Raw genomic sequence first — 14,973 nt, forward strand, 5'->3', positions numbered from 1 at the left:
AGATGCATACGATTCGGCAGTCACCATGGAAGAAGCAGACATTACAGGCATGATCTATTGTCTGAGATCATGGGCGGTTGGTGTGTGTGATGATACAATGGTGGAACTGCCCGTCACCTTCGTCGAGATCGTCGAGCGCAACTGGTTTCCTCCGCCGAGGCATGTTAAGAAACAAGACAAGAGGACGAGACAACCTGTTCCTCATCGCTTGAGTCCGTTCCCATTCTTCAAATAACAAAAGCCAACCGCCAGTACACCGATCCCGGAGGCCTAATCCCAGGACACCCCATGTGTCACTGAGACGCCTCCTTTGTCGTAAATAATAGATTTCGTGATAATTAATACAACAGCCTCGCGCGACCAGTGTTTGTGCCGGCGCCCACCGACGTAGGGCGAGGTGCATTAGTGTTGGGAGGATTTTCCATCCTCGGAGGATCGGTCACTCTCCGATGTCTCCGTCTTCGCGAGCTCCGCGCCCGGCATCGTCTTCGGTAGGGCCGTGGAGGCTCTCCTCAAAGACGGGCTCGGGCTCATTCACGTCAAACTTGGTCCGGAATGACAGGAGCTGGTTGGCGTAGCCAGTGCTGTTGGAGCGGCGACGGGGATTGGCAAATGAGAAGTCCTCATCAACGATCTCATCGCCAGCATTGCCCCTTTGGAATATCCAGTGTCAGTGTGTTGTCAATCATGTCATGCGCTTGATGATCTGATGAATGGAGGAGGTGAAGCAGCCTGAGGCTTCCCTGAAACTGGGAATGGAACGATATATGGAATGACTTACCAGTTGGCCTTTCCACCTCCACTCTTCTTCATCTTCTTAGGGTCGACGCCTTCGTGGCCGTGCTTGGCAAAGTAGCGAGGGAGGTGTTCCTGGGGCGCGGCAGTACCGTCGGCCAGGCCGGCGTGGTCACGGTCGTTGTACTTGTGCGAGCGAGTCACTGGGCGTGGCTTGTTAGCGAAGAACTACGTAGGTGGGCCTCAGTGCCGGCGAGTGCTTCGAGAACGTGCATTCATGATGCACTTGATGAAGTTTTGATGGAGATGCCCAGGTAGATGTTGATTCGGATGTTGGGTCGACGCAACCAGAGTGTCACACCGAGAGGGGTAGGACTCTAGGGGATGCGGGGCTCAAGGTTTATGGAAGAACATTGAGGATGACTTACTGGTGAGAGTGGGAATTGGAGAGAGGTAGAGAGCGCGGGAGAGGTGAGTACTGATGGAGCGTGGATTGGGGAGAGAGACGGATTGGATGATTGCAGTCGAATTGGTCGTGGGATGATGTTGAGATTGTGGTGATGATGGAAGAGAGAAGGGCGAGTTGGAGAGGAGAGGAAGTCCAAGGAGGGGGAGCTTTAATAAGAAGACGATTCCATGTCTGAATGGGTGATGGTTCCGGGTTACGTAGAGCAACACCAGCTCATGGGCTACTGCTGCTGCAGCAGCTGCTACCCACCAGACGCTTTGAGCGGGCAGCGAATGAAGCCAACCAGCAACCTATCAGATCACGCGATCACCTGGCGAGCTGCCGCCATGGTGCATTGCCAGGGGGTGGGCAGCTCGACTGAGAGGGGGCCGCCTCAGGCGGGGACAGGGAAAAAGGTGGGCAGCGGCAGCGACAGTGCAAGTCCCGCGAGCGTTCCGGATGAGAGGCTGATGGGGTCAGTCGGGGATCGCGTGACCTGACGCAAGGTGGACGACGAGACGACGGCTGGCGTGGGCCGACTCGCACGACCATGAGGTGGTACCCGTTCCAGACCAGCCGAGCCTTTGTCCGGTCGCGCTCTCTCTCTCTCTCTCTCTCTCTCCGTCTCTTCTTCCTGCCCACACGCCATTGGCTTGCCAGTTTTGCCGATGCCGGTGCATGAAAGCCGTCTTCTGCGTTGGATGCACCTCATTGAAGACTAGCGAACGGTTGCCGACAGAGTCCAGCGATGGCATCTGTCTCCCAGCTTGACGGAACGCTCTTACCTGTGAGCAGCCGTGTGACGCAACTGGGCCCACTGTAATCCGGGGTCCCAGGTACACAGCTGCGCCCTGAGGCGTGGCGAGAATGCGGGGTAGTGGATACCAGAGTACCTTCAAGACGCTAGACCGGTACACTGCCGACCCAGTCTGTTCAGCGTGCTTTGGGGGTACCCTCTCGTCGATAAGAGGTTCCGTCGGCCTCAACAGAATCGCAACATCAAGGTGCTTCATGACTACAACCATGCCCCTCCCCCGCCCCGTCGCCGAAAGCGAATTCCACGACTCTAGGTTCATTGACTCATACTAGATACACTGTGGATGCGTTGTGAGTTGTTATCCATGCTGGCGATCTGGGACTCTGGGTCCCGCATGCTGCGATGGGTGCGTTCTGGCCACGTCTCAGCCTCAAGTCGCATTTCCGTGCTCTTCCATGGCCCCGCCGAGCAACGAGGCAGGTGACCTCGCTGCCTTCCTTAGCAGGCAATTGACCAGCTCCGACTGCGGCTGACCCTTGCGGTGACTCCATCGTGAGAACCACCTGGACCTCAGATCTTCGCCTCAAATTGCCGAAGTGACTCTTTCCCCCGGGGCCCATGGGCACGGAAAAGGCCACATCTCTCCCATCCCATCCTCGTGATAAGCTGCGATGGTGATGCCTTCGTATCTTCGGAGTTGTCGGGGACGATAGGACTCCTTTTGTCAAAGAGCCCCCTCCCCTCGCTTTCCGACCTACGAGAAAACAGCCCGACAGGTTGTGACCGAAAGACCTGACTCGCAAAATGTCCGGTTCTGTTGCCTAGTCATCTCGTAGCTTCTGCTCTGCGGTTGTGAACACGTCATTGGCCAATGGCTTCCAGGATGGCCGGGTCCCCGCTCCCCCCTTCACTCGACGATCAAGCTCGGAGAGGGCTGACGGTTGATCGGTGATGCGCCGATAAGGATGTTTTAGCAAGACGCCAAATCGCCAGCTCGGCTCCGGCGTCTTTTCCGACCGCGGCTTCCCCCCTCTGATTGCGCAATCAGTGTCTATCACTCGTCCATGCCCCAGGGTGATGGAGGGCCTTGGAACGCCATAATCACCTCATATCATTAATCTCCTCATGCGCATTATCTTCACTGCGGAGCATGAGGGGCATGAACATGCTAGTCACTGCTCACAGCCATATCTGCTTTGTTGCTTTTTACGGCGTTGTTTGCAATTTCTCGGTTTGCCGCTCAACAGGCGATTACTTCCATATCGTGGTGTGCCCCTCACACCAGCCCAGATAGCCAGTCCCCGTCCGTCTGCCCTCCCATGAGACGTTGAACTCCTTTTGATCCCAAAGAAGAAAAAAAAAAGAGTAGGTTATCACACAAGCTGCACCCTTTCCCAAAGATAAACCTAGTTCAAACCCATAAGTGTGCGTCCATACGTCATTCGCCAAACTCCAAATCGCCTACGCCTTGACCGAGCCCAGAGGATAGTCGTCGTTGTCTTTGTCCGTCGAGCTCATACCTCTGCTGTATGCCTGCTCCATCTGGTGCGCCCTACCAAATTCATGATCAGGTACGCCGAAATTCTGTACTCCTCGATAGCGAGTTCGTGACTCGTGCTCCAGCCTAACGTCTTTCCCGCAAAACACCGACGCCGAGGATGGTCAGATGCTCCTGATGCATACGGCGTCAGGAGTGAGCCGGCCGTACTTCATGTTCCCCCTTGCACCTGTCTTATCTCTTTCACAGAGAGAAATCTGCCATGGTCTGGAAGACGAAGTTGCTTTCCGGCATGTAACTCATATTTGCCTGAGAGGCCATCCCACTCATGGCCGGCGTCCCGTACATGGGAATCTGCTGGTGAGGGTGAGGCTGTCGAGGCCGGCTTTGCATTGCTCGAAGCTTACTGTACTCAGCATGTAGATTTGCGTATGCCTGTCCAAGCGATTCACTCTTCTCCTTCTGTTCTGACAGCAGCAGCTCAAGATCCTTGATGCGCTGATCCTTCCGTTCGCGATAAGCTCTCTGTGAAGCCCTGTTCTGCGCCCGACGTCGCTTTTGCAAAGTCAGTCAACAGCCCAAAGAAAAGACGCCATGGCCGTGGGCGGCAAACACAACTGAGAGACTGGCATGCTTTGCAGAATTGCTTACCGAGAGGACCGAAGGAGCTGCGTTTTTGTATCTGTTCTCTCGCTTCCTTTTCGCCGTGGGCTTTGCGGTAGCTATTGACGCCGCCACGGACGACGATGATGCGTACGCCTCGTCAGCCGACCTTTCTGGAGGGTCGGTTGATATGGGCTGTGGCGAGGCGGTGACACGCCTCGAACTGAGAGGACTCGGGTACAGAGTGTCGCTGCTGCCCATGTGTGACATTGTGGATATGTCGAACTGTACACAACACCGTTAGCTTCGGTGCTTGATGGGGTTTCGGCGCCAGGCCATTTCCGCCAGCCGTCTCTGCCTTCACCGTGTCCGGCGTGGTGTCGGAGCGGAACTCCGCAGCCCCACCATGGCCCGGCAAGTGGCCCGAGGGGATCGACAAGAAAGGCGTAGAGCGACCATAGTAGGGGGAACGTACGGCTGATGACATGGAGTTTGCGGTCCTGCATGTCGCTGATGAATTCAGGCACTGGTCAGTCTCATCATAGCCATAACGCGAATCGAAATCGAGCAGGACATTGGCGTCCACTATGTCGAGTGCTGCCGTGTTCTTCATGCTGAAGCGTTCGCGAGTGGTGTCAGCCTTCGAAGGCCAAGAGTACGAGTGGCGGCAGTGGGTTATTTGGTCCTGGTCCCTATTCAAATCTGTAATGGCTACAATAGTCGTGTGCCAAGGTAAAGACGCAGTCGAATAGTTGTCGTTTCTTTGCGGTCTCAAGGGTGAGGCGGAGACACAAAGGGCAGCCTGAGGGCGGCTTAATATATATATGTAGCAGATGTCCAGATAGGACCGACTAGGACCGACTGGACTGGGCTGGGCTGTACTAGGGACTATGCTGAAGAAATGCCATGTCGGTGCAGCCATGACCAGCTTCGGGAAAGTGGCGGCCATACTGCAGGCAGACACACGCTGGGGGCAAGGTACCATTCCACTCATTCCACCCCATGTTTCCTCGCCCATCGGCAGTGTTGATCTAAAGTAGCGATGTACGTGCGATTGATCCGAGAGATGCCCGATTAGTGTGAGGGACGAGGCTCGCGCCTATGCTTGTGCCCAGATCAACTCAGATTGATCTTCGACCGGTTGTTCCGCCTGTGCTCTAGATGCCAAGTCCATTTTGTGGTCGTGGTTGCTGGCAGAGCCTGATGTCGACGGTCAATCACACCTTGTCGAGGATGAGCGGGGACTCCGCCATTTGCCCCATCCTCCATTCACGAGAGTGACACCAAGCCTTCACTGCGATCAACAGTGGGTTCCGGCGGGATTGACTTGGGTCGGTGTGTTGAAGCACACAGCCGTCGGTGACTTGTCAAAGGGCGGCCCATGGGTGCGACTGACATGTCAAGGGCCAGTACGTTGAGGGTGTCATTCAACGACAAGGAAGGGGTGTGAGCGCATAAAGGACAAGGGTGTGATGCAATTGCAATTCCCGACTTTTGGGGGGCTTTTTGGCGGCGAAACTTGAACACCAGAGGTCAAATCTGCGGCGCTCGAGGGGGCGAGGAGGGAATGAGGGGGGCGTGTTTGTAGCATGATGCAGGCGATGTTTCCCCAAGGCCCTCCTTGACGAACGGTGCCGCCGGTTGGCAAGCTGCGCAACCCATGTGTGCTGGACATAGGATGAGGGGGGCAGACGCCAGAAGGATGCGGAACGGGGATGGAGGACTCTCGACAGCGCCGTGGAATGATACAGCACACGACGGCTAGAGCTTACTATTCCATAATCCATGGCCCACACGACTGCTGGGTGGGCGGGAAAACAACGTGGTCAATCCACCCCCGGTCGACGCAGCCAGTGAAGGCGCCACTCTGCCCGTCGTGGCCTGTCCAAGTGCCTGGGGTTGGTGTTGTTGGCCTTGACTCGCAGCAATGAAATAGGGCAGAATTCCTCCCGAGGTGTGCTGGATCTATCGCAATCGCAATGCTGTTCTGATTAACCAGTACGGTGCCCGGGGCGTTGCCCTCGTCAAACAGGAGCGGAATTCCGCCTGCACTCTCTGTGGCCTTTCAGCGGCCCTAGTCTGGAAGTGAGCTACGGCTGCCGGATGAGGCTTGAGCATCCCACTTCCAATTGCAAGACAAACTATAGCAGCTCTGACTCCAATGTATCTGCAGGGTCTCGCAGGACCTGGCGTCTGTCACCATCGCCTCTTCGATCCGGCCGGCTTCCCGTGTCCCGAACACATGTGATCTCTGGTGTGATTTGGTCGGACTATCAAGCCCCTTCTGTGCCATAAGCAGAGTTTGGCATGCTCGATAAGGCACTTTCTCGGGTCACCCAATCATTAGCGCCGCCGCTGTATCACGTCCTCTCGATAGTGTGAGGGGGGGTAGGGTTCGTCAGGCTGGAGGAGAGCCTGGTGTTCTGATTTGCTTTATGAGTCAAAGTATGACAGTGTTCGTTGCCAGCCCATTGAGCGCCGAGTTTCAGCGTCGCGGTCTCGCTGCCGGGCTCCTCGTCCTAATGCTTATACCTGTGCTGTTGGCAGAACCAGTGTTGCTGCACTTCCTATTTGGCACGCCCCTCCCTTTCCCAAATGTCATACCCAACACAGGATGCCATTCGATCCTACGCTCCACGTGAGCAAGAGCATGGCCGCAAAGCTCCGATATGTGGCTCGTACAGCTCCGGAAAGAGAGACCTCGACTCGGACATGTGTCTAAACGGAGACCGGCATCTCTTACAAGTTGAAGCTCCAGATCATGACAATCTGCAGTGAAATATGTTGCTCTTAGTTGTTTAGGCCTTTGGTGCAGCAACGTCGATGTCGCGAGATGTCTCATCGGTATATTCAAGCTGTCGGGCTTCGCATCTGGTTGGCAGTCTTAAGTGTTTGTAAGCGAGCTTCCGCCTGAGCGACGCCTTCTTGAAACCCAATCTTCTTGCTGAAGTCGATGCATTCCTTGAACCAACGAGCGGCCTCTGTGGCGTTGCCTCGCAGTGAGGCAATGTCTGCCATGTTTGACAGCGCCACAGCACAGGCTTGATCACACTCCGGAGTTCGCTCGCTGGATTCAACATCCTTGGCATGCCGCCTAGCGTTCTTGGCCCAGTTCCAGGCCGCTTCAAGCAGTCCATCCCGCGTGGTGGGCATGCCGGGGCTGCTGAGGGCATCCGAAGGAGCCGGCGCATCCGGAATGGCATGCGGAGTGCTCAGAACTGGGTGTTGTGCGAAGGAAACTGCAAGATTGTTCACTGTATCGTGATCAGTAAGGCTTCGCCCTGAAATAACATATACGCAATAGATAGAGGCTGGTTGATATCAATTCCAGTCAAGGAGGTGTTCACATACTGATGGTTGGACGGTGACATGGGCTCTGGCACAGGCGTAGGGCCTGGAACAAAAGCGGTACAGCAAGGTGGAATTGGTCCTTTGCCTCGTAGTGTTGCGCCAGAGCTAGACTTCATGTTAGCAGATGATTTATGAGTTGACAACACGATGAGCTACTCACACTCCATGACACCACCGAATTCTTCAGGGGTTAGCCATTTGCCCTCCTCAGGCTTGACGCCCTCAGCTGACCGCCGCCTGGACTCCGAAAGAGCGGTCTCCACAGCCCATGTCAGACGAGCGTGAGCATTGTCCGAGTCGTTGACGTGGTTGTCGGCGTAGAGCTCCCCCAGCTTTGTGCTAGTGCCGACAGCTTTAGCTAGCAACCTGTTACGCTTGTGCCATAGGTTTTCCGGCTTTTCTTCCTCCGCTTCTTGGGTATCTTGCTCGCCATCTCCGTGTGTGGCCTGACTCGGGGGCACGACGCCTGACTTGTCGATGGTTTCGTCTGCGATACCCGTCTCCATTACGCCCACCCATTTTGTGCAGTCCTTCATTATGCTTTCCAAGACAGTGATGGCTCCTTGGTAGTTGCCGATTTTCTCGAGCCACGCCGCTGTCTGGATCCTGATGCCCAGCACATCGTCAGAATACGGATCAAGACCCAGTTCATCGCACTGCTCCAGAGCCTTCTTGTACCACTTTTTGGCCAATTGTGGGTCCGGGCTCATATTGGTATAGTATAGGGCTCGTCGGAGAGACTTTGCGATCGGCGCAGGATATTTGGTGAACTGGCGTGCGTAGAAGTATTCGATGCATACTTTGATGATGTATGCTGATATGCCTAGCAGGCCGGCGAGACTGGCGACAATGACGTTGGTGAGTCTCCTTTAAAACCAACATGGACTGATGCACTCACATAGCTAAAGCTGCCACGAGCTCAATGGGGCTCTGTCGATACAGGATCTTGAGACCGTTGGGGGTGAGAGAGGAAAATAGGCCGCGAAATGTCAGCGCTCGGCGCAGGAACTGCATCAACCCAGGAGGCGGAGGCGGAGGAGTGCCTCTTTTTACGGCTTTCCTTGCATCTGGAGGCCTATCCGATGTGGTCTGATGGCGCTTCTGCAATTTGTCGACAATGGTACAAGATGATCCGAGTCGGGCAATGGGTCGCGACCGGGCGATCAAGCAGAATCCAGGTGCCGAAGCAGAAGAACTCCGTATGGCTGACCTATTCAGAGTCTGTATTGATCTGATGAGGCTGGCCGACATGATGGCGCTGCGCTTGGATCGAGCGCCAAATTATCGTGGGAATTGATGGCTTGAAGGAACCCTTGACAATGCACAACGCGATATGGACCGAAGCTCAAAACCAATGTTCGAGACGTCACAGCTACAGTGGGGCCGGAGCCCCTGCTCTGGCGAATCAACCGAGCGTCGTTTGTCCGAGGCTCACAGGCGCAACAATGCCCCGCCATCAATCAATCGCCTTCGATTGCGCACTGAACTGGCGGGGATTTCATCCTGGTGATGCCCTTCATTGCACTCTACCTTACCTACCTTACCCCAACTTTTACTGTCTAAGCTCATTCTCGCCTGGCCTTCGCAGTGTAGAGGTCGGCGCTCTTGGAACTCATCTTCAGAGGCAGAAGTCCTGTCTCAGCTCGTCACACAAGCCTCAACCCCCACCTTGACCGGCGTTCCTCAAGATGGCCGGCAGATTCGAGCCAAAGGTGCCAGTCACCCTTGCCCCTCCCAAGGATGACCCGATCACCCTGGAGGAGCTTGCCGCGGCAAATGGTAAGTCTGGCGAATTTGGTCGATCTCATCGACGACAATTTCCAAACCATTGTGCTACGCTAGATTTTTCATCTCATGGCGGACTAACGCATGGCGCAGGAGTTGATGGTGGAAAGTGCTACGTCGCCATCAAGGTTTGTTACATGCTCGAGGCATTGCAATTTTTCCTTCTGACATGACGCAGGGCAAAGTCTACGACGTGACCGGAAATAAGGCATACCAGCAAGGGGGTTCTTACAATGGCAAGTACCCGCCTCTTCACTTGGCGATCCGGTCTTCTGCTCTTTCCCTCATGGCGGTGCCTCATTCTGACGATTGTAACTTTTAGTCTTCGCCGGAAAGGATGCTTCTCGCGCCCTGGGGAAGACTTCGACCAAAATTGAGGATGTCAGGCCCGAGTGGCATGACCTGGACGACAAGGAGAAGTCGACGCTAGATGACTGGAACACGTACTTTTCGAAGCGCTACAACGTTGTGGGCTACGTCGTTGGAGCAACTAACAAAGAGTGATAGTGAATCATGGCCATTTTTCATGCAGAATGTGTGGTGTGATCTGAGTAGCAGTACGCTCATATTGAATAGATGAAACTCTACTGCGAACTCTGCCACCACTTTGTTGTGCGCGCCGAATCACCGTATCATGAATCATGGCTGGGTTGCAGGACCTCGTCTGGTCCGTTTGAACCTGCGTCGACTACGTAAATCGGCAGCTGTTTACTGTTTAGAGCGCGGTAGTGAATTTATGGCAGTCCATCCCGACAGCTTCTGGAGATGCACGCAGCCATCGGGTTGTTATCAGCATCCCTCCAAGTGAGCACATCTTCGCATAAGTTCCGGGCCAATATACTGAATCTTCATGCAGGCATGGCGGGCTGAGCAATCAAATAGTTGTCCGATGGCAACAGTCTGCAGAAAGCTCGCCATCAATATACTGCAATATTCTACATTCTGCTTCAGGGAGAACTAGGCCAGCAGAACTGGGACAGTGTGCGCTTGGTTCTGGAAAGCTATGTCGAACACCGTGTCGAAGGGAGTCAGCTACTGCATAGTTGTTCCATCCTCGACATCAACTAGCTGTGCAACCGGGACTCTGCATGGTCACGTTGCACAGCGGGCCGGTGTACGGCGCTCAATCGGGGAATCTGACACTCGTCAACATTGTGTTCACGCTTGGATTGACACCCTAACCGAGTGTGAGGCCGATGCTACGACATAGATGTGACTGGCATATCCCAGACTTGTGCTTGAGGACGTGGCTCGGTGGTCACGATAAAGTCGAACTGGCCATGGTACATTAGGTGACGTCGCCGAAGAATGGGACACATGTCACGGAGTTCCCAAGAGGCGATGCACTAGAATTCACTTGATGGTATCCTCCACATCCTACACGCAACAGAGGCAAATCTCACAGCTTTTCCCGACCAAAACTCTCACAGTCGCTCTACCGCCGACAACTCGGTCAACCATGTTCGCTACGTCTAGGCTCGGCCAAACTTGATGTTCGATGTAGCGTCTCATATGCAACGAGAGCAAAGTAACAACCAGCCCCCTTCTGAAGGCAGTCTCAATTCAACTGCATCCCACTGGCCGCTGATTGAGACGTCGGCGTTGCCACAATTTCGAGATTCCCCACATAATCACACTAGTGGCATACTTCCACCGTCTCTGGCAGTGTATACAGCCTATCGACAGGCTCACGTCTGCTCCTCCATCTCCGGGATTCGGATGAGTCGGTGGCGAGAGTATTCGCGTCTCTCACGGGGCGCCCAGGACAGAAGGCATTTCTCACACGGCACACCTTGCCGCCACGAGTGTCGAAGAACCTTGACGCTGAAGCACTGGTGGTGGGGGTCGTTGCGGGCGAAGTGACAGTATGACTTGAGCTTCACGATGGAGTGGCTGCAGGTAAATAGGAACTCTTCCCAATCGCACATCGTAGCTTGCCAGTATAGTGGAATTGTTCCCTATATCATGGATTGTCAGCTGGTGAAATGTTTTGGAAGGATGAAGCTCAGACGGATTACACCTCCCTCTTGCAGCTCAACTTACTTCGTCTTAGGACCGTCGAGACTCGCCCGATTCTGCGATAGTTGCTGTGTTCAAAAGAATAGAATCTAGTGGATTTTTATTGGGACCTTGAACCGATGGGGTAGTGGTCCAAGTTGCCCGTCATTGCGTGAGGCCCTGTGGCTCCTTTTATCGCCACATATTCCAACCCCGCCGTGCGAGATAGTTGACTTCTCTCCGTCCTGTGAACTGCGTCCGAGTCACAGAGGACCATACTATCGCCGTGAATTTCGAAGTACAGTGTGCGATCAGACCTGGTCAAATTTGCATAGATCTCGTTGGATGTTCGCTTCTGTCGGTTCCCAGCGCACGCATATCCCTTCAAGGCCTACAGAAAGCGTGTCTGCCGAATTTAACAACGCACTTGACCTCGGGTGTTGACACATCACATCTTCCAAGCCAGACTGCAAATGCCTGATGTGTATTACTGCGTCTGCCAGGCCAAAAAACCTTGATCTGGCACCTGCAACGGACGGGTGACTGGGGAGACTTGATACCGCTACCCGCGAATTACGGTGAAACAGGGGCTTGAGATTGTCAACATGATGTTCTGGGTTACACCAGACGAAATTACCACGTACACTGTAAAGTAGGTCAATTCCAAAGACTGTGGCGCTACGGTCATGCTGTAGCTCTCGACGTTGAGGCCCGGGTTTATGTTCGAGCAACCAAATAATCCGACATCACAGCAGGTCCCTGAGTTCGACCCATGCATCTATGTACTGACGAGGCCAAGACAACGGCAGTTTGCTTATACGTCTCGAGTCCCAGGGTAGCCAGGGACCATCGCACACGGGGTTAGAGCGAGTGGCCTCTTGCAATGGACCTGGTTACAAAAATCATCGTCACGAGATCAACGTCGGTTTTTGAACCGGATAACGACTGTTAAAGGCATCATAGATCACATTCTGGCTCGTTTACTTTGACAGGCAGACATGAGTAGAAGGTGGCTGCGTTTTCCAACCATCACCAGGCCATTGTTGAAGCACAAGGTTCGCCAGGCATGTCAGAACAGAAATTATGGAACTTTTCAAACCACGCGTTTACATTATTTGCTGCTTTGGGACTCTGGTGAAGTCGTTCAAAAGACAACAGATAGTCTGAAAAGGAAGACTGCTAGGGTAGAGATAAGACGCAGGGGGAAACAACGCATTCGCGGAAGAAGCGGTCCGCTGACACCATGAGCCTAGAAGCCAGGAGAAACGCCAGCCAGGACCGAGGCAGGGGGTAGCAAAGGCTTGAGAATGCTGGCGTAGATCAAGGGATTAGGTCAATTGCAGTCTGTGTCCAGGGTCTCTAGGAGCTGCCTGTCTTCAACATGTCTGGACGGTTGATCTTTACGTCGCACTCGCGCTTCGCAAGATCCCTGTGCCTCACCAAAGCCGGGAAGAGATGATCGACCCATGTGCACATGCAAAGTGCCGTGTGCGTGGTCGACTGCGCTCTGCAAAAAGTAGGTCTTCACGGAGACTGCTCCTCAGCGACATGACCTGGGAAATAGTTGGCGACCAAAGAGCCTGACGTGGGCTTGATGAAGAGCACGATGACAGTCTTGCATCGCTTGCGCGGACTCCTTCTTTTGAATGGGTTGATTGTGACTGACGGGCGAACAAGGAAATATAGCTTGTTGAGTTCTCCTGCAGAAATATCTGCCAGACGAGATCATGGCCTTGAAGTTGCACTGTGAGGCACGGAGACAGGAGCAAGTGGGACTATATCGTATCAGGCAGGCAAGGATATCACATGGCCCGGTATAGAATTCTGGCCAGCAAGTTACCTCCAGAGGTGAGTACACAATCGGGAGAAGAAGCCGCTAGCACCAAAATTGCCCAAAGAAGAACAGCCCAGGCGCCCTGCAATGTCGATGTGAACCTCTGACAGACTACATCAGTGACTTGAAGCGCCGTCATCAAGACTTTGTATTGAACTTGAGGGGCTCGGAGGACAGCTCGCAGCTTCGCCGTGGGTATGGACAGAGGTCCACCGCATGCCATGACATCAGCTGACCGTCTCAGCAGTCTCAGGTTGCGCAAGAGGGATGTGGAAGAAGGGTGAACACGCGTGACAGCAAGTTCTTGAAATCGCCCAGTTTCGCGAGCGGACATCGAGGGTGCGGACAGGAGGTGACGGTTTCGCACCGCGGCTCATACACCCACTCTGTTTGCCTTCTTCAGCCGGGGTCCACAGTGGCTGCCTAAATACATCTGCGTATCTCTGATTGGCTCCCCACTGAGCAGATGCCTCACCGAGAGTTGAGACTTCTTGCGAAACCAGCTCGGGAGTCCTGGACAAGCATGAGCTGCAGTTGAACGCCCAGGGCGGACTAGCGAGGGAAGGCAACCGCTCCTCACCAAAATCTATTGTGGGTTGCCTCATAATTCCTTGTTGGACGGCGATGCGATTGGGGGGTTCGATCACAGGAAGCTGCCGCCCACCTGGACCTCCACCCCTCTTTGCCAAACACCACCACACCTCGAGGTCGCATCTGCCCAAGCGAATCCTGCCCACTCTCGCACCATGAGGTGATGGACCAGGACTGTTCGCACTTGCATTTGCACTTTTCGTTTCAACTTGCATGCCCACGCGGTCTTGTTATGTGGTCGGGTACACTTGCTTCACATCATCATCACTACGCCGATGTCGTCGGGCGGGAGCCGCCTCTTCATCAATACACCATTCCATCCATCGACGTAGCGATCTACCTACGTGGGATGCTCTTCGTCCTCTTTACATTTCAATTCCAGACTCTGATCCAAAGAGGCAGAGAGACGCTTGACGGTTCCTCCTGGCTATTCTGCCTGTCCCATTCGCCTCACGACTGATGAGCCTCCCTGCTCCCTATTCCTGCGCCTTACCTCGATAATCCCTCTGTCCTCCCTTCCCACCCCAGCTTCGCTTTCACACGGCCCGTTCTTTCACTTGCTCTCACAGAGCCATTCCGACAATTCAAAGCCTCCAGGCACGTTCTTGGACCAACCTAGCTCAAAGCTTTGCTTCTCGTCTATGCTCGCACTATGCCATCAATGTGATTTTGTTTGCGGCAGCATTCACAACTAGATCCGACACCCCAAGGCACCCCGCGCGTCGAAAGTGACTTCGCCAATCTCGCCACTCCCGTCACAAAGTCAGCCTTCAACGTTGCCTTGCCACCCCACCCCCCACAGTCACTGATAATCGCTGTCCCTGGAAATCATGTCGAAGGCCTCGGGGTCCTATGCCACCCATGACCGTGACAGTCTCCCAGTACGCCCATCCTCTTCTGCGTCGCATAACAGACCATGAGATCCTAACAACTATTCTTAGTCCTTCATTGGGCTCAGCCCCTGGATCTCATTCCCTCTCCTTCGCAACTTGGTCCACCGTACCACCTGACGAGCGTAGCGAGAATAGGTTCCTCGCGTCCGAGGCCCTTCCATCTGCCTGGCAGGATGTTCTCACCGACGTTACCCTTACGCCAGGTGTCGAGACGTCCCTCTTTCGTGGTATTCCGAAGCCTTGGAATATCTTGAAGTTTTATGATGCTGGCGCCGATGACAGTCCTTGGGTGCCCCCTGGTATCATCGTCCCCGATCACCGGGCCGGCCAAGGGCGTCACCAGAACAGCCCAACGCGTTGCATGACGCCTTTGCTCCTCGATACTCAGAATGGCGCAGCCGGCCCCGTCCGATGGGAATAGCTGGCTTCCGGAAAGCTTCCATCCGAATCCGGCTAAGAAAGCCGGCGGAACCAGGCGAG

General features: G+C 54.4%; 4 protein-coding genes across 4 annotated transcripts; 1 reads left to right on the forward strand and 3 right to left on the reverse strand.

The window, feature by feature from the left end:
* Positions 1-413: 413 nt before the first annotated feature.
* Positions 414-1,315, reverse strand: VDBG_00346 (conserved hypothetical protein; the record flags this gene model as incomplete). The annotated part of the gene is made up of 3 exons (XM_003008619.1): positions 414-653; positions 782-938; positions 1,164-1,315. Coding segments are annotated over 3 exons (372 nt in total).
* A 1,826-nt stretch (positions 1,316-3,141) lies between these two features.
* On the reverse strand, positions 3,142-4,797 carry VDBG_00347 (hypothetical protein; the record flags this gene model as incomplete). Its single annotated transcript, XM_003008620.1, has 3 exons — positions 3,142-3,993; positions 4,090-4,326; positions 4,517-4,797. The coding sequence occupies 3 exons, from the start codon at positions 4,526-4,528 to the stop codon at positions 3,682-3,684; spliced, it is 561 nt and encodes a 186-aa protein (XP_003008666.1).
* Positions 4,798-6,891: 2,094 nt separating this feature from the next.
* VDBG_00348 (TPR domain-containing protein) lies at positions 6,892-8,643 on the reverse strand (the record flags this gene model as incomplete). Its single annotated transcript, XM_003008621.1, has 4 exons — positions 6,892-7,295; positions 7,393-7,497; positions 7,553-8,232; positions 8,291-8,643. 4 exons carry the CDS (start codon positions 8,641-8,643, stop codon positions 6,892-6,894), a joined length of 1,542 nt encoding a protein of 513 aa, XP_003008667.1.
* Positions 8,644-8,881: 238 nt separating this feature from the next.
* On the forward strand, positions 8,882-9,769 carry VDBG_00349 (progesterone binding protein; the record flags this gene model as incomplete). Its single annotated transcript, XM_003008622.1, has 4 exons — positions 8,882-9,171; positions 9,271-9,305; positions 9,356-9,413; positions 9,500-9,769. 4 exons carry the CDS (start codon positions 9,081-9,083, stop codon positions 9,679-9,681), a joined length of 366 nt encoding a protein of 121 aa, XP_003008668.1.
* Positions 9,770-14,973: the final 5,204 nt, after the last annotated feature.

This window comes from Verticillium alfalfae, genomic scaffold (assembly GCF_000150825.1).
Source record: "Verticillium alfalfae VaMs.102 supercont1.1 genomic scaffold, whole genome shotgun sequence".
Classification (NCBI taxonomy): Eukaryota; Fungi; Ascomycota; class Sordariomycetes; order Glomerellales; family Plectosphaerellaceae; genus Verticillium; species Verticillium alfalfae.